We start from the raw sequence: 17,755 nt of genomic DNA on the forward strand, positions 1-17,755 counted from the left end.
TAAAAGTGTATTATTAGACATTGTTAGCACTGCTACTTTTTTATTGCCTGCCAATAATTCTCTCTCTTATACTGAAGCTCAAAATTGCTATAATGGCAAGTCCTGGTAGAAAAGCATAGAGTATTACGAAATTGGTTGTGAACCGGGACAATGCACCAGGAAAGTATTTTTCAATGAACTGAATGCCATGAGAGAAAACACACGCGGCATTAACTGCAGTGGAACTGTTGGCTCCACCTGTCAAAAGAAAAAATTAATTTCTTTAGTAGGTGAAGCAGTAAAATCAAAACTCAGGCTTCGGTATCTAGCTCATACATTTAATATACCTAGCCCTAATGTTACTTTAATGATGAACTATACCCACAGCAATATTTCCCATCGTTTTGGAATAAGAACAGACAAGCCATATGTTTCTGCAGTTAATCTATGCCATATTTTTTTGAAGGGAAGAATAAAGGGTCACTAGGAGCTTTCTGTTATGTTCATGCCAAACGAAAAAATATTTACGGCTTTTCCAACACATTATCTGGAGGGGCCTCAAGAAGCAAGTTGCCCAATGTGGTAGACTTACAGCGTTCATATTTGTTGAGTGCTTCCAGAATCCAAGAAACAGAGACTGTCTGAAGGGCACATTAACAATCAGCTGTTTATTATTACTACCAAAGTCATGGATTCATTTTCTAACATTTGCCATCTACGCTCTCGTAATGAGGAGGGACAGGAGAGATTAATGGATAGAGAATGTATAGCCTTGGAGAGGAGCACAGGCACCTGGCTACAAAGCCCCACATATCTTGAACTGAAGCCTCACTAGCATGAGAGGAAACATCTGGTCAGGTGTTACCTGTCAGTGCTGCCTGCACCGATGTTTGATCTTACATTGTGCAATTCTATTCATCTTCTATTTGTGTAACACCACTCTAATAAGCATATAACAGGCTGCAAAGTTTACCTTCCAAAATACCCCCAAAGGGGGATAAAAGAACAAGTGAAGAGAAAGGTGAAAAACTGAAAGAATGAGAAATGGTGGAAAAAGGAAGTCAAACTTCTGTCTAGGTGTGGAGCCAAGGAGAAGTGCTATACTGGACCTTCTTCTCACCAACAAGGAGGGGATGGTGAGGAATGTGAAGCTCAAGGGCAGCCTTGGCTGCAGTGACCATGAAATGGTGGAGGTCAAGATCCTTAGGGCACTGAGGGGGGCACACAGCAAGCTTACTGCCCTGGACTTCAGGAGAGCAGACTTTGGCCTCTTCAGGTTTCTGCTTGGTACCAGTAGTAGAGTACCAGGGGATAAAGCCCCAGAGGGAAGAGGGGCCCAACAAAGTGGGTTAATATTCAAGGATCACCTCCTCCAAGCTCAGGACTGATGCATCCCAATGAAGAGGAAGTCAGGGAAAAACACCAGGAGGCCTGCGTGGATGAACAAGGAGCTCCTGTTCCAAAAAAAGGAAGCCCTAGAGGGCGGGAGCAAGGACAGATAGCCTGGGAGGAATACAGAGAAATTGTCCAAGTAGCCAGGGATCAGGTTAGGAAAGCTAAAGCCCTGACAGAATTAAATCTGGCCAGGCACGTCAAGGGCACCAAGAACAGCTTCTATAGGTATGTTGGTGATAAAAGAAAGACTAGGGAAAATGTGGGCCCTATCCAGAAGGAAACGGGAGACCTGGTTACCCAGGATATGGAGAAGGCTGAGGTATTCAATGCCTTTTTTGTCTCAGTCTCCACCAGCAAGTGCTCAAGCTGCACCGCCCAAGTCACAGAAAGCAAAGGCAGGGACTGGGAGAGTGAAGAACCACCCACTGTAGGAGGAGATCAGTTTCAGGACCATCTAAGGAACCTGAAGGTGCACAAGTCCACAGGACCTGATGAGATGCTTCCACAGGTCCCGAGGGAACTGGGGGATGAAGTTGCTAAGCCACTATTCATATTTGAGAAGTCATGGCAGCCTGGTGAAGCTCCCACTGCCTGGAAAAAGGGAAGCAAAACCCCCATTTTTAAAAAGGGAAAAAAGGAAGATCTAGGAAAATTCAGGCCTGTCTCACTTCTGTGCCTGGCAAGATCATGGAACAGATCCTCCTGGAAACTCTGCTAAGGTACATGGAAAATAAGGAGTTGATTGGTGACAGCCAACATGGCTTCCACTAAAGGCAAATTGTGCCTGACAAATTTGGTGGCCTTCCATGACAGGGTTACAGCATTGGTGGATAAAGGAAGAGCAACTGACATCAACTACTTGGACTTGTCTCTCATGAGACCCCACCTGGAGTATTGCGTTCATTTCTGGGGCCTGCAACATAAGAAGGACATGAACCTGTTGGAGTCGGTCCAGAGGAGGGCCATGAAGATGATGCGAGCACCTCTCCTATGAAGACAGGCTGAGAGAGTTGGGGTTGTTCAGCCTGGAGAAGAGAAGGCTGCGGGGAGACCTTACAGCAGCCTTCCAGTACCTGATGGGGCCTACAAGAATGCTGGAAGGGGACTTTTTACAAGGGCACATAGTGATAGGACAAGGGATAATGGCTTTAAAATGAAAGAGGGTAGATGTAGATTAGATGCAAGGAAGAAATTCTTCACTATGAGGACAATGAGGCACTGAACAGGCTGCCCAGAGAAGTTGTGGGCTGCCCCATACCTAGATGTTTCAAGGCCAGGTTGGACAGGACTTTGAGCAACCTGGTGTAGTGGAAGGTGTCCCTGCCCGTGGCAGAGGGGTTGGAACTAGATGATCTTTAAGGTCCCTTCCAACCCAAACCTTTCCATGATTGTATGATATGGCATTATAGTACATCTTTACTAATTAATAAGCTTTTTTTTTTTTAAGTTATCTTTAACTTATCAAAATACTTTTACTGTATGTAGAAAGAAAAGAAACATCTCATTAAAATTTATTTTTTACAATGGATTTAAAGGCCTTTTTTTTTGAACACTTACCACATGTGAAGTTTAAACCATAAAATTCATTGACTGTAAGAACCTCACTGCTGTATTTTTGGAAGGTAAGATAACTGAGTATTTTAAAAGGTGTTGGCATTTCTTCAATGGTCCTTAAAGAAACAGAGAAGTTAAATTGGCTTTTGCTACATTCCAAGAGCCAATTCTACCCCAAATTAAAACAAGCTCTCATCTTTGGTCTTAGACTGTTACAAAAACAGTTCTTGGCCGTACATGTAGGGTTCCCAAACATAAAGTCCATTTTTGTGCTAAGTGAGGAGGCAGTCATGAAGGCTGTCTGACTTCAGTACAGTTCCATAACATTCAGCCCTGACTTGTTTATGGACAGTCACAAATAATTCTATGAAGTTTTTTGATGTTCTCATTGCAGTGATAAACTGAAAACGACAAGACCCAATATAAACCTTAGTTGCAAAAATGTGTTGCTTCCAAAGTGAGAAACCACACACCCCCCACTCCATCTTCAAAACCAAAAAAGACTGAATATCAGTTCACCAGAACAGTAATAACAACACAAAAATGAAGCAAGGAATAAAGAGAAGAGGAAGAGCATGAAAATTTTGAAACAACATTATTCAACAATTATGCTGCACCTAAAATACTGCAAGAATTTATAATTTAAAAAAATAACAGAGGAAAACCACAACCCAAATCTCAATGCTATTTTTAATATCCTTCATTACCTATGAAGTTTAATCACCAAATAGATTCACAATATTAATTAGCAATGTCTCTACTGTAAAATAAGGTTAGAAACCACTCTAATACTTTTTTAAAGTTATCATTAAGGCATTAAACTATGGTAGGGGGAATAACTGTCTTGTCACTAAAAACATTCCTGAAATTAGGCGGGGACCAAATTAATTAGATGTGAACTTAGTTTTATTTGATAAGCAAGTATTAGCTGAGATCTACTTTGAAGAGACAAAGCATCATCAGCTTTGTGAAGACTCGTATGCTTTTCTCGAGGACAACTTGACACTATCTTTTTGTTAGGCTTACTTCATTTTCACTGGAAAGACCTCAGGTGAGCATATCGTATTTTCTCAACATCTCAAAACTTTTTTTTGACAATTTGTTATGATAAGTTTCTCAAAAAACAGTAATATCAGTATTGACAAGTACAAGAGAAAAAACGTTTGAAGTTCATGCAGTCACAATGCAAAAATAGTTATTTGCACAGTAATAGAGCAAGTGGATCAGAATTTTCCTGCATATTTACTAAACTACTTTATTATTTTTATATAGTTAAGTCTGCAGATAGAAAAAGTGTCTGAAAAGTTTACAGTCTAAACTTGAGAGTAACACTAATAAGATGGTAGAGAACAATTTTTTTTAAAAACCAATATTCATAGCATACCTGATAAGTTGCAACAGTTACTAAAAGTTGAAAGTTTGGGGGGTTTTTTGGTAGAATCCTGTAATGAGGACAGTATTTCATGTGATAATATCAGCAGAAGTAAAAATTCAGCTGAGATGGCAGATATTAGTAACTCAGTTTTATCTTCAATTTATTTGAAAAAGTGAAAAAAATTATATCTCTGCTGGTATCTAAAGTTGTCTCTTTTGTGTGTTTAGTACAAGATCTAACACGATTAGGCAGTTCTGCCTCTGAAGGATAACCCCTGCACTTTCTTTCCATTGCTACCTGTGCGTTATTGAGCGTCGGCAATACAGACTTGTCATGAAACTCTTCTATCGGTAGATTATTTTAACATTAACACCGTAATGAAATAAAACTTTTTCCTACCTTACTAGTCCCGTTCCCACTATCACACCTGCTGAATTAAGTAGCACCACTCCGCTTTGGACTATATTTGGGTTTTGAACCACGCCAAGCATAACAAGCGTTAGTAGTTCACCGATTATGTGAGACGCTAAAACAACAGCAAAGAAAATTCCAAATCTGGAAGCATCAGGATACAACCCCGCAGTCCTGTACAAAAATGAGCAAAAGAACGGTTAAAAACCAGTGTTTACGTACTAAACTTGGAATGTGGCTTTTATTTCTGTTTTTATTTATTTATTGCAATTACAGCTCATTAAGTGAACAGTTTATGCCTTAACCCTTGGTATGTTGTTTGGAGCCTTAACATAAAGGACATCCACTTAATATCGTGACATAAGTGCAGATAGATTAGGTTTTCTCCATCTAGATTAAAGAGGGTGACGTAAAGATGTAATTGTAGCAGAAATCTGCATTGTTTCAAGATAACGACCGTGGCTTTTACAATCCCTTAAACTAACATCCTCCTCCTTTTAGAATCTATGCCGTGGGAGTTATTTATGTAAGTCACATATATAAAGAACAACTTTATGCAGATAATTAACAGATGGAATTTTCCACTTCTGATACTGTGCATGCAAATGTAAAAATAGATATACTCAAGTAAATGGAAGGCTAATTGAATTCACCACCTATGCAATTCATCCAAATGCAATTTCCTCCATACTCCTGCACTCCGTAATACAACACGCTGTTCCCAGCTTTTCCCTAGCTCACCTAAGGAAAAAAAGCACATCCCCACCCCCCAAACCTGTACTAAAGATTAAAAAGTTAAGAGAGGCCAGCAATTGCTTGGCAAACTTAATTCAGCCTTACAGTGTATATGGCAGACAACAAAATCTTCTGTTACATGGTGACGTATTACTCTTCTTTTCCAAAATACCTCATACAAAAATTGCCTCACGCTTGGTACAGACTGCATGCTTTGCCTAGCTAACAAGCAGCTATTCAACATTTTCTTTTCTTTTTCATTGCTCAGTGCAAGGCCCTATGACTTTTTTTTCAATCCACCATGTTCAAACATGGTCTTAAAACAGAAGTATTAATTTTCTTACAGGTTTCCTGCAGCTTTTTTTGCATGTAATAACAAAATAATATCTATTATAAATAGATGGCTGAACATCAGCTTCAAGTATTAAACATTCAATGAGCTAGCAGGTATTTAACAACCTTTAATCATGGATTGGTGCAGAAGAAAGAGCTCTCCAAAGTTCTAGCATAAAAGTATCACCTTCTCTGAAGTGCTCTAATACTTTACAAAGAGCTATGTAGATACAGACTAGTAAATCTGGGGTGGGAATAGAAAAAGAAGAAAGCCTAAAAGAGAAGAAAAAAAGCAACTCAGAAGAGAGAATATTACAGTAATAGAATGGTAGGATAATATATACTGTTAGAACATTTCCCAGAGGTATCTTTAGCTAGGAAAATCTGTATAAACAGCATCCATTTACTTGATTGCAAAAGTGGCTCTATTTGTTCTTGGCCAGAGCTGCCTTGTGTCTGATCAGGTAAGAGTTTGGGTCTGTCTGACCCAAACTGTCTGACCCTACAAACACAAACTCTGAGAGAAATGGTATGTGAGAGCATATACCAGAGGCTATCAAAACCTCTCCAAAAGTTAGTCCATCCAGGAAAGTTTAGTCCAGCACAGATACAATCTTCGAAATTTCTGAGAGAAACTGCTTGCCCTAAGAGGTCTAGGGGCACTACAAAATCATGCTGGCACATCACTGATGGCTTCCAGACAACCACAAGTTAGCAAAGATGTGTAGAGCCTAATATCTGTAAATATTACCCATTAACTGGAACCACACTCTTTATTGTTGATTGTGTGTGAAGCTACCAAAGCACAAGGGCAAAGTCTCTGCACATATGAATTTCCTATTCGTTAAGGAGTGAGCATGACAAACAGTGGCTCGTGATCTTCAGAAGCTCCACAAACCTTCCCTCATTGAGCCTGAAAAGGTGCTTTCCAAACGGCCACCTTCTCAGGGAGCACTGCCCGAAGCAGGCAGCACTGACAGCTTGCAGAAATAAAAGCCCAGGTAGCTAAGGTGACAAAGAGAAGGATGGCCTTGCTTGAAAAAAACTTTAGTGCACTCCACACCACTCCTTTCATCGTTAGGAAAACGAAAAACCCAGAAAAATCTTGAAGGACAGAAACTGGTCCTTATTACTTTGCTATTAGCTTGCACCAGCAGCCATAGACTGTATTAAGTTCAGAATAAGTAAGTGGAAGGTGGGAAACCAATGGAACAGAAACGAAGAGCGAACCTGTATCATAGATACGGCAATGAACAGATGAAATATTTCATTATCCCATTCTGAGGTACTACTTCACAATAATGCGAGGAAATGAATGTACTGGGGAGGGCAAAGCAAGCTTTACAATCAACTCCTTTCTTCCACTATCAGAAATCCATTTTAGTGCCTTTCTCTGGAGAGTGGAAGAGAGGGATCCAGATCTCATCACTTCCATATGCTGTAGCTAAACCCCAAATGTCCCAAGAAATACGAAGCTTTGTTACTGCCATGTACCTACAGTTGTCTTCCTCACTTTTTTCCTCTTATTTCCTATCTTTCTAAATGCAACGTAAAATGACACTTCCTGGTTTCGGTATGGCACAAGAATGAGAAATGTCCCGGGGCCATTAAAACTTCCCAAATTACCTGGAGAACTGGTAACTTACTCACTTAGTGTTTTAACACTGCCTGAAAGAGAAGGGTTAAAGTTGTGTGATCTTCCCTTAAGCTTTTTCTGTAACCATTCTGAGAGACAACAGCAGGAAAACATGCCAGGACATCGGAATTGAAACCGATAACAAAAAGAAAACAACAATCCAATAGAGAGTACAAGTGCTTACCAGTAAATAAAGGTGCTGAAAATTGCCACGCTGATGACACTGAAGGGCAGGAAATGTACTATGTAAGCTAAAAGCATTTGCCAGTTCTTATACAAGCCATCTTTATTTTCTTGGTCACTGATAGCACGCAAAGGCGGGACTGGATTAAATATACAAGAAACAAATTAAATCACCATTTAAGTTAAGAGACCAAGACTTGTTGCAAGCAAAAATGACCTGAAGCACAGAGACAACTTTTAGAATATATCAGAAGCATTCTGTCTAAACCAGTCTGATTGCTTCCCCCCCCACACACATAAATGCAAAACATGCTCCCTGCAGATTGCAAAAGTTGGTAAGCTTGAGAGAGGCCTAACTAGGTAGCATGCAGGACACCCTTCTCTTTTTGCAGATACAAATTAAAGACATGAAAAAAACTGCCGTCACTGGATAATTTCTCGAGGTGCTCTGATCCCAGGGTGAGGAGAAAAAATTAGTATGTCTTAGTATGGCCACTGTAAGAGAAATGCTCCAAGAAAAATGTAATCATCACATAACGCATCACACAATACTCTTTAATTATCCTTAATTGCTGTCATAGCTGTTATGCAATTCTATCCTTTCCACGTCTTTGGTTTTGATCTCACTTCACATGTTAACTACAGACCTAGACTTTGACCTGCCTTTATAATGCTACACGCAGGCAAGTTAAGGGCTGTTGGACAGTTCAGAATAAAGCCTCCATATACAGGCCAGCTGCAAAAAGAGAGAGGCAGGGATCAGGGCATATTCCTTCACTAAGGGCAGTGAACCTGGAGCCCCTCTGATGGGCTAATCTTTTTCTGTGGTGCGAAGCTTCCTGTTACTTCACCTTTGAATTCCATGATTCTGTATCAGCTCTGACATGTACCTAAAACTGTTAAGATCCTTTAAATGACTACCTTTAAAAAAGACTTTTCCCTATTTACCAAATAGTGGCAGCAATACCTGCTGCTGTGCATAATACAGGACAGAAACTCACACAGGGCAACAGCATTGAGCATCCCTGTGTAGGGGGGGGCACTCACACACTGGTAGACAAGCCCCACACGGTCCTGCACAGCTCCTTTTACCAGGTCACTCCTTAGTCTAAGAAGGAAAAACACTACAAACAAGCCAAATAACAGATTCTGGAGGAGACGCATGATGATGCCCATCTTATCTCTGGAGAAGTTTCTTGTCGTCCTCCTGAAAATGAAACAAAACAATAACAAGATACTTGTTAGCTATGACTGACCACATGTTGGTAGGGTATTTAGCTTTGAACAGACCTTACACACACAGTGGCCACAAAAACGTAATATATTCAAAAGACAGAGACAAGTACAGTGGTAGACCAAAATAACCAAGAAAGTGCATCTATATATGGGGAAAACTCCCAAAAGATTAGTGGATAAGAAAAAAGATTTTTCTTAAAAAAAAAAAAGAAAGGGGGGGCGGAGGAAGGGGAAGAGACTTACCGTAAAAGAATCCATAATTTGTAAAAGGCACTGGGTGAGTCTTTGTTTTTGAATGGTATTGGTGGCAGCTCTTTCATACACTTTGTTCTTTCAATGGCTGCCAGTACTTTGCTAAAGATCTCTGAGTTTTTGTAGGCTGACACAATTACTTGAACCCTACTGTAGGTTTTGAGTTCACGTTCCTTGCTTCGGGTGTCCACAGATGTCAGATCCACTGTAAATTTACAAAGTGTTTACTATACATACACACATCACTTTCCCTTTATACCTCTTCCCCCCTCACAACCAACCTTTCCTTGTCTCTGTCCTCAAATCTGTGAAGAAGAAAAGGCCCACTGAAAGTATTCAAGGTTTCTTTCACTCCTCCCTTCCATTAGAAGGAGCATGAATGAATAGCTGTGCAGCCACAATAAATCTCTGTGTTTTGTGGCCTCTGTAGGACCCTGAAGCTCGAGTACATTATCCAGAAACGCAAGGGCTGAGCGGTGTGTTGGTCAGACCTTTCGCTTTCTCCCTGCACAGCAGAGAGCAGTGCAACCAGTGAAGCGCTACTGCTGCCAAGTGAAGTGCAAGACAGAGCACCAGCTGAGGATGAACACTGATGAGGATAAAGAGAGGACTGTCCGGTCATGTATTTCTCAGGTTTTCAGGCAAATGCTCAGACACTGTTCCCTGATTCCCCCTTGTTCTCTGCCTGCTCCTCCATAACCCTGGAGCTTTATTTTTCAGTTAGCCTGAGCTCATGCTGCAGAGACACTGCTCTCTCTACTTGAGCTGCTAGCACATTGTTGCGGTGGGTTTCACCCACCTCCTTCGCAGACATACTTCTGTTCTAATACGAAGTCAGAGAATGTTCGGCAGGCCAAATCCCCCTAGCAGGCTCAGCCCAAGCTGAAGAAAACATTACTTACTGCCATGGAACTTACGAAAGGGAAATACTTCACAGAATTAATTAATTCCTGACACTAGCAATTCTGTTATTGGCAGATGAGAACTTTGTGTGTGCTATTTGTACAAGGCATATGGAGTTAGCAATATTATTAAAATGCACTAGAAATTTCCCTTTTCCCTAATAACGATGTATTATCTACAGTTTCAAAAACTGGATTGTTGTTCTCAGGAATAACTGTTCATACAGATTTTTATACTACTCTTCTACATCTGCTAAGATGTCTTTATCAATTATTTATGCTTAAGGTTTCTGTCATGCTTAGATTTCAATTTTCCAGTACTACGTTAAACTTCAAAATACAAACTGAACAAGAGAAAAGGAGCCCTTGTCCAAGATTCTTAATTTGTCCTCAAAACCCGAATTAAACTTACGAATACTTCCTTGGTGTTCTGAAAGCTGGAATTCAGCAGAATTGTCTTTAATGGTAAGCATATCCAACATGAAGCCATAACTTTCGTAAATATGAACATACAAAATGCATACATGCTTCTTAAAACTTGGCCAGCGTGACTTCCTGGAAGTCACACACAAAATAAATGGCAAGCAGGTGTGTTTTAAAAAAATAACACCACCAACTAGTCACTAGACCAAATAGCTAATGCCTAACATGCACTTGCACTTTTTATATAAACACAACACACGACATTTCAGTAATATAATCCATGCTCAATACACAGGATCTGTTCTCCTCTGCTGTTGGTGTAAATGATATCAGAATCTGTCCTTTCATTCACATCACTAAATCACACAAAAAATATAAACCACCAATTTTCCAAAGACTAAATATTCTGATGATTCTTTGCTCTAAACTGGGTTTTTTTCCTTTTCTCGTCACATTCAAAGGTTGACATTTGAAGAATGCAGTACTCTCTTTACCAAGCTTTTTAGAAAGTGGGTCTAAGTCTCAAATCATCTATGCTTTTCAAGACTATTCAAATTCATGAAGGCAAAATTATCCTCACTGTCACACCAGTATTTTCAGCTTCATCCCATTCCAGCTTCATGTCAAGAACAGTCCTCTTTTTTCTCTGAGTTTTGGATGCCATCTAGACAATAGAAAAACACTGCCGCCTCTGAACGTGCCACATTTCTGAACACAGATTTTTGGATTGGTCAAGTCCCCTGTTAACACTCGTCTAGTGTCATCAGAACTCAACCTACATACTAGATTAAAGAAGATAGATAGATAGATACACTCATGTATGTATGTACATATACACACGCAAACACATACACATATTCTTCAAACATATATCTGCATGGATCGGGTACACAGATGCCCTGCAGCAAAACCAAGCTTCGTTTCCAAAATCTCATGCTGACACTTTCTTTCATCTTGAATTGGTAAAACAGTACTCTCTGGCTTTTGCCAACAGCTTGCTATCATCATCTCCTGAAGCATCAATATGTAAGCTCCAGTAAGCTTACCCTGGTATTAGCAACTCCCCAAACTTTCTGAAACTTCAAATTGTGAGTCTCTGGAAACTGATGCCTCAGTCATGCCGTATTTGTTCTACATCCTTCCCTTCAGGCAACAACTGTCTTCAGTTGCTTGGCATCGCAAAAGTCCTTAAGAGCATGAGACTTTCCACAGTTTGAGGATCAAATTGATTTTTTCCAACCTCCAGTGGACAGCCATAGGGAGGCTGCATCAGGAATCCACAGGTTGCGTGAAAATGAGACTCCTTTTTTGTTGGTAGTTTACTCCTTTCTGCTGTTTCAGTCCTGCTGCAAACTACTTCTGCTTTATGGAGTCAGTGAAGGTTACATGGGCCCGGCTCTTTCTCATCTCTGAGCTGAGCACAATTACAAAGTTTGGAAAGAATTCAAACAAATTCCTATCTCTGGAAGAACTTTAATTTGGGGAAGAAAACTTGTTTGTCTAAAGGCAACCCATATTTTTACCAAAACAACTTAGACAAACTTACCAAAGAAGTCAAAAGGATTTGATTGCTCAGGACAAGAATAGCCGCAGTTGCTAAAAAATGTAATCATTTCCATAGGGTTCCCACAGAAAACCAGTTCTCCAAAGCTCATGATGGCTATTTTGTCAAATAACTGTGGGGAGCAAGTTAAGATATCAGCAATACATACCGAGAAGCAGCACACTAATTCTTGAGTACAGCTTCTGTCTTGGTAATAAAAATGCTTTGACAGGAAAAACAGTTTTGATGCATTCAAACTTCCTTAGTATACTTCTGTCAAAGGAAGTTTGTCCTTTCTATCGCTCCTCTCAGCAGTTATGCAAGATGACACATTCGTAAGCTCTTAAAAATAGTGGTTCTCAAAACTGTCAGCAACAGCAGCATACAGAGGTAATCCACAAACAGAAATGGGAGCTGTTCTAATGCACCTTCCCTTAGTGACAGACCTCCTTTGGTGCTTAATAGCCCCTGTCTGTAAAATCCTCAAATTGTTGGGAAGATTATCCTGAAGTGCTTCAGGACTTTAACAGCACTGCTCTTCAGGTGAACATTTGTCAGGGCAGGGTTCCCACCAGCTACGATTGACCCATATTCCCAGGGCACCAGGGCTGCTTTCAGTCCAGAAAACCACCACCACTCCCCTCTGGCTCCATGACCGCTTATCCTCAATTCAGTCAGGCAGGGAAGAGGTGCCTTGGATTCATGTGGTGGGTGTGTCAGAAGTGAGAAATAGCAACAGGAAGGGAGAAATGCTCTCCCAGCACAAGCCCTGCAAGGCGGGCCTGCCCCACCTCATGGCCAAGGTGTACCTGCATCACTCAACACAAAGAGGAAAAAGGAAGATTTTTTTTTTTTTTTTTTTCCAAATCATGGCTTTATCTGTCTCAAGGTGCAAGTGTTACTATAATATGAATATGGAAAGATAAATAAAGTGCTAGTTTTTACAGTGCCTGCACACATGGGGGATTTACATGGCTTCTCAGAGGGTTTTTGATTTGGGTAGCTGCGTAACACAAAGGTTAGGCACACAGTCAGTGTGCATACTATTTTCACAGTGCGGTATGTGTCCCAAAGTGTCCTGTGCCTGGCAGAAGGACAGCTATAAAGTTCAAGACGAGCCTGCATTTATGCTAGGGGGAAGGAAGAGAGCCTCTGAAGGCAACTGTACTGGATCTGGTACTTTTATCCTGAAAAGAACCTAGGTACTAAAAAGCCTGGTAAAAAAGCAAACAGTGAGTAGATATCATTTACCCTGAAGAGTTCCGAGCGAGGCTGATGAATCGTAATAATCACAATCCTGTCTTTGTGTGCAAGCTCTGAGAGCAGCGAAACAATCTGGTTTGCAGTCAGGCAGTCCAGCCCTGTTGTCGGTTCATCAAGTAGCATGACCTCTGTGAAATGACAAGGAATAGCATTAGAACTCAGGTAAATGGGGAGAAAATGTTATAGCTTTTGCCTTTGAAGCTAATTTGGCAAGTAGTATAGACATTACTTCACATGTAAAGCTCCATGTGTAAAGCAGAGTATGCATAGATACTGCCATGTTGTGGTCTTTCAGTTTTAGGTAGCTTCAGTGGTTCAGTTGCAATGGCTAGGAATAAGGACATAAAAACCTACTGCAGGATGAGAGAATAATCTTTTTTTTTTCCTAAGTCCAGGTGAAATCTGAAAATTACCAAAATAGATTTGATGTATACATTTCCTAAGCACAATAATAAATTTCAGCTTGTATACAAATGTAAATATAAATGACATAATTAGCTAGAAGTTTTTCATCTGAATTAAATCTATATACACACAGAGAATTTGTTGTGAACAAATTAAGAGTTGTTAAAATACAGCATATATAAATCCATAGATGAGAGAGGTAAGGGGTTTTTACTGCATTTTCTTTGTGATTTCATTGCACATGGAAGGGTAACAGTTACAGTCAAATCCATTATTTTCACAGAGATGACACATAGCACAGGAGAGGGCAATTCAACCTTGATCAAGACAAGAGCAGAGGAGAGCTTTCTCTATAGGTTTATCTACACAGAATTACTCTATGTTTACTATAGAGTTTAATGAACTTTACTGAGAATAGCTACACCCAATGAACTCTCCAGGTGTCACTAGCAGCACACCAGTACCTGTGATATACTTCACTTTGCTATTTAAATGCTCCTTCCTGCCTGATACGCAGTTCTAGCACATCTGCACTACTACGAGGACTCCAGAATCCAAAAAAAAAAGCGTGCTATACATTCACCCCATCAGATTCTGGCACCTTTAAGAAACTATCTCAAAACTGACAAAATTTACAGTGCTGTTTCCCATGACTAATCCTTCTAGTTACTCTCCTTTGATTTTCATTCATCAGATATTTTTTCTTTACAGTAAATCTACAACCACATATAGAAGTGTGGTATTCATCTGTATCTGGTCTCTTATCAAGGGCAATGCAACATGAGGGCTATTATGCTTCTGAGCATTTACTCTGTTTTGTTTATGTCTTTTCCAAAGGAGCAAATCTCATGTGCTGACTACCCTTTTGGCTCTGGAATGCACATGGTGCTCACACATACATGGCTCAATGGCAGCTACTCCACTACATGGCTCTGATGTGCTCAGAAAAAACTACAAATTAACGTGACACAACCAGCAATTCATACACTGGAAGGGCAAGCCCAGAAAGATTTAAAATGGATAAATGCAAGTATAAAGTCCCTAAGACTTTAAAATTGTTTGCTTTCCAAGATCAACAAATAGATTAATGGCAGACCTGAGTTACTGCCCATCCTCTTTTGTCATCACTAGACTAGCTTTTGCTGAATTACAGAATATAAATGCTTCTGTATTTTAAAGTGGTTTATGGAGGTCTATGGTGGGAGTGCAAAGCGACACCGCTTTATTTAATTTTGGAAATCCATGCAGTGGTACTTACTGGGATCTTGTAATAGCTGGGCTGCAATTGAAACACGACGCCTCTCACCGCCAGAAATTCCTAAAAAAATACGGCTTCCAATTATTTTGTCAGCAATGTGGCTGAGACTCAGCTCAGCCATAACCGCATCTACCTGAAAAATAATTACAATATAGAAAGACTAAACACAGCCAAGCTCAGATACCCATGTGCAAAATGAAAAAAAAACAAAAAAAAAAAAAAAAAGAAAAAATGAAAAACAACAACAACAACAAAAAAAGAGACATAATTTTAAGTTATGGCTTTCCCAACATGATGCGTGCATCCATTCTAGTTGGAAGTCATCTGGCCTCATTTCTATTTGATTATTTTTAATACATTATTTCAGTTATTGGTTTTTAAATTTTATTTGCATTTATTCTGAAATGAGTAGAACTTTAGCTTCAGTTGACATTAAGAGATGAAGAGTTCAGAGGTGGGACTAGAAGTTAAGGTATGAAGCATAATGTGCTGGTCTGGCTTCCAAAATAAGGGAGCAGAAAGGCACATCAATTCTGTGGACATATAAAACACTGAGAGGAAGACAGGTGGAGAGAACACAGAGAGAAAGAGCCTTTGACCAGGAATATCCAATCTTTACTCTCTAACAGAGGCCCAAAAGAGTCCTTTAATAGATCCGAAACACACCTATTTTATTAAGGAAGTAACTTGTAGGGGGCTTATTACACCAGTACTTTTCGCAGCTGTTCTGGTCAGTGAGAGACAACCTACAGGAGCCAGAGTAGTGTCAGTCACCTCTGCTGTCCACAAGACTTGCCAGCACACATAGCCCTAAACACCCCAGAGAACTGGGTTTACCAGCTGGGGACGGGGAACTGACCTTGACACCAATAGCAGCATCTCCTGCAGCAGCAACTGCTGCAGCTTTGGGCGGGAGAGTTTTGTCCCACCATAATGGTGATTCCCTGAGGCATCAGCACAAGTGGGGAGCACCAGAGAGCTTATGTCCTGCTCCTCAGCAGGAGGGTTTCTCCCCATTTGCAGAATGAGGATTACAAAACCTTATAAACGTAAAACACAGCCATGGATGGAAAATGGTGCTGGCGAAAGCATTACGTGACATCACGTCTGCCTTTCTGGTGGAAGACGATAAAATACAGACCTTCTTTTTGATGAAGTTGTTGGAGCATTTCTGAAGAGTTAGTAAAGCAGTGTAGGTCAGAGACTCTTGTATGGTAAGGAAACTTAACAAAGTGTCACTCTGGAAAAAAAAGTGAAAAGGAAGAAGCAGTTAGTCCTGTAGTAATTAAGATCTGCCCCCTGCTCGCACTTTCATTCGTTCATACAATTTATTAGCCTCTTTGTACCAAATTTACTAGTAAAATCACAATCAGATTACATTACTCCATTACACTGGCAGTTTTACTTTCTTTATATGAGAGGAAGCATAGTGCACAAAAAAATAAATGTAGAAATCAACCTGTGGCACATAAGAGAAGCAATCTCTAAACTGTTCCTTCTTCAGCTGACGCCCATTCACATACACTTCACCAAAGAAGTTGTCTTTATGTCCCAATCTTCCTGATATTGCATCCAGAAGTGTTGTTTTCCCAGATCCTTTCACACAAAAGAAATTAATCATGTGATGAGATGAATTTTATGATTTCAAGAGTGGTAGCCTCGCTTGGATGGAGACATATGAAAAGAATAAAGGTGGTTTTTGTCTCAATAACATTAAAATAATAGGCCTGAAAATGCAGCCAGTTAAGGGGAAGTAAATTGGAAACCTAGAACGTGTGTAAATTAGCATTTAATTCATACAAATTCACAATTCATAGTGAAACGTCTGGGTTTAGAAGTAACCTTATCTTTTATTGAATTTATAATCGTTAGTTAGATGACAGAAGACTGAAGTCTGAAAACCAAGTACCACATTTTTACAAAGCAGGGGTTAAAACCAGCTGCAATTTCATTATTTAAAACACAGACCTCTGTCACATTCACACCACTATGAAAGTCACCGATATTAACTCCATTATTACTTCTTTTAAAGTACTGGAACAACTTACCAGAATTTCCTAAAATCCCCATAATCTGGCCACTCTCTATGTGAAATGAAACATCCTTAAGTATTTGCCGGGTCCATTTTTTACGATATAAAGAAATGTTCCACCATGGGCCAACACGTTCTCTTGGAAAACAAACACCAAAAGAAGATGAACGAGCGGAAAATTTAATGTTTTGCATAAACAAGTGAATGGTTTATAGTTATTTGCATGTGGGATGCAAAGATTTTAAAATGTTGAAAAACAACAAAAAAAATTCTTTCCCCTTTCCTCCCCAGTTTAACTTTTTAACTTCAGCATTATCTGGATGATAAAATGAAGTCTGAACAGATTTTTCAGAATGACTGCTAGGCTTTTGGACTACAACCGAAAGGCGAAACCTGAACTGAAGCTTCATTTGTTGACGATGTTTGCCAGCCATTAATCCACCTGACCATTTTCTGAGGGCCTCACTTTATCTTCTGGCAGCAGTAAGAAAGGAAGTCGGAAAGGGCACGATCTTTGGAAATCTCCTCTAAAGCATCTCCTTCAGAGACACGCGATGAAGAACTGGTGAACCCTCGGGAGGACAGACTGGCTCTGCCTCCCTCACACCACGCACTGCGGCAAGCGGCCCAGCGCCGTGAGGCGGGCAGCCTGGCAACATCCCTCCTTCTTTACTCAGCTGAAGCTGAACTCGAAGCCCACAAGGTCCCAGCCCCTCTCCCCTCAGTCCCTGGGGTCAGAGGAGATCCTGGCGGGCACAGGCTCGCCATGCCGCCTTCCCAGCCCTACCTGACAGTGTAGGAGACGCCCCGGACACTGATGCTGTCGCAGGGCTGCGTCAT

At 40.4% G+C, this 17,755-nt stretch overlaps 1 protein-coding gene across 1 annotated transcript; it reads right to left on the reverse strand.

Annotated features, from left to right (window-relative positions):
- Positions 1-13: 13 nt before the first annotated feature.
- ABCG5 (ATP binding cassette subfamily G member 5) lies at positions 14-17,755 on the reverse strand. Its single transcript, XM_035897007.1, has 13 exons — positions 17,703-17,755; positions 16,932-17,053; positions 16,343-16,479; positions 16,025-16,123; positions 14,884-15,016; positions 13,209-13,348; positions 11,961-12,090; positions 9,081-9,294; positions 8,603-8,808; positions 7,603-7,741; positions 4,703-4,888; positions 2,932-3,044; positions 14-237 (listed from the first exon to the last, which is right to left on the reverse strand). Exons 1-13 carry the CDS (start codon positions 17,753-17,755, stop codon positions 41-43), a joined length of 1,869 nt encoding a protein of 622 aa, XP_035752900.1. The 3' UTR covers positions 14-40.

Source organism: Egretta garzetta, unplaced genomic scaffold, assembly GCF_000687185.1.
Source record: "Egretta garzetta isolate BGI_Z169 unplaced genomic scaffold, ASM68718v1 scaffold166, whole genome shotgun sequence".
Taxonomy (NCBI): domain Eukaryota; kingdom Metazoa; phylum Chordata; class Aves; order Pelecaniformes; family Ardeidae; genus Egretta; species Egretta garzetta.

What these genes read in the sequence shown, in the direction of transcription:
- ABCG5 (XM_035897007.1), bottom strand. Translation starts at nt 17,755, where the DNA reads ATGACGCAGCCCTGCGACAGCATCAGTGTCCGGGGCGTCTCCTACACT. An exon ending in ACAACTTCATCAAAAAGAAG is followed by an intron (nt 15,017 to 16,024) that starts GTCTGTATTTTA and finishes ATTATTTTTCAG; the next exon opens with GTAGATGCGGTTATGGCTGA. An exon ending in AAATCCTTTTGACTTCTTTG is followed by an intron (nt 9,295 to 11,960) that starts GTAAGTTTGTCT and finishes GTAAATTTACAG; the next exon opens with TGGATCTGACATCTGTGGAC.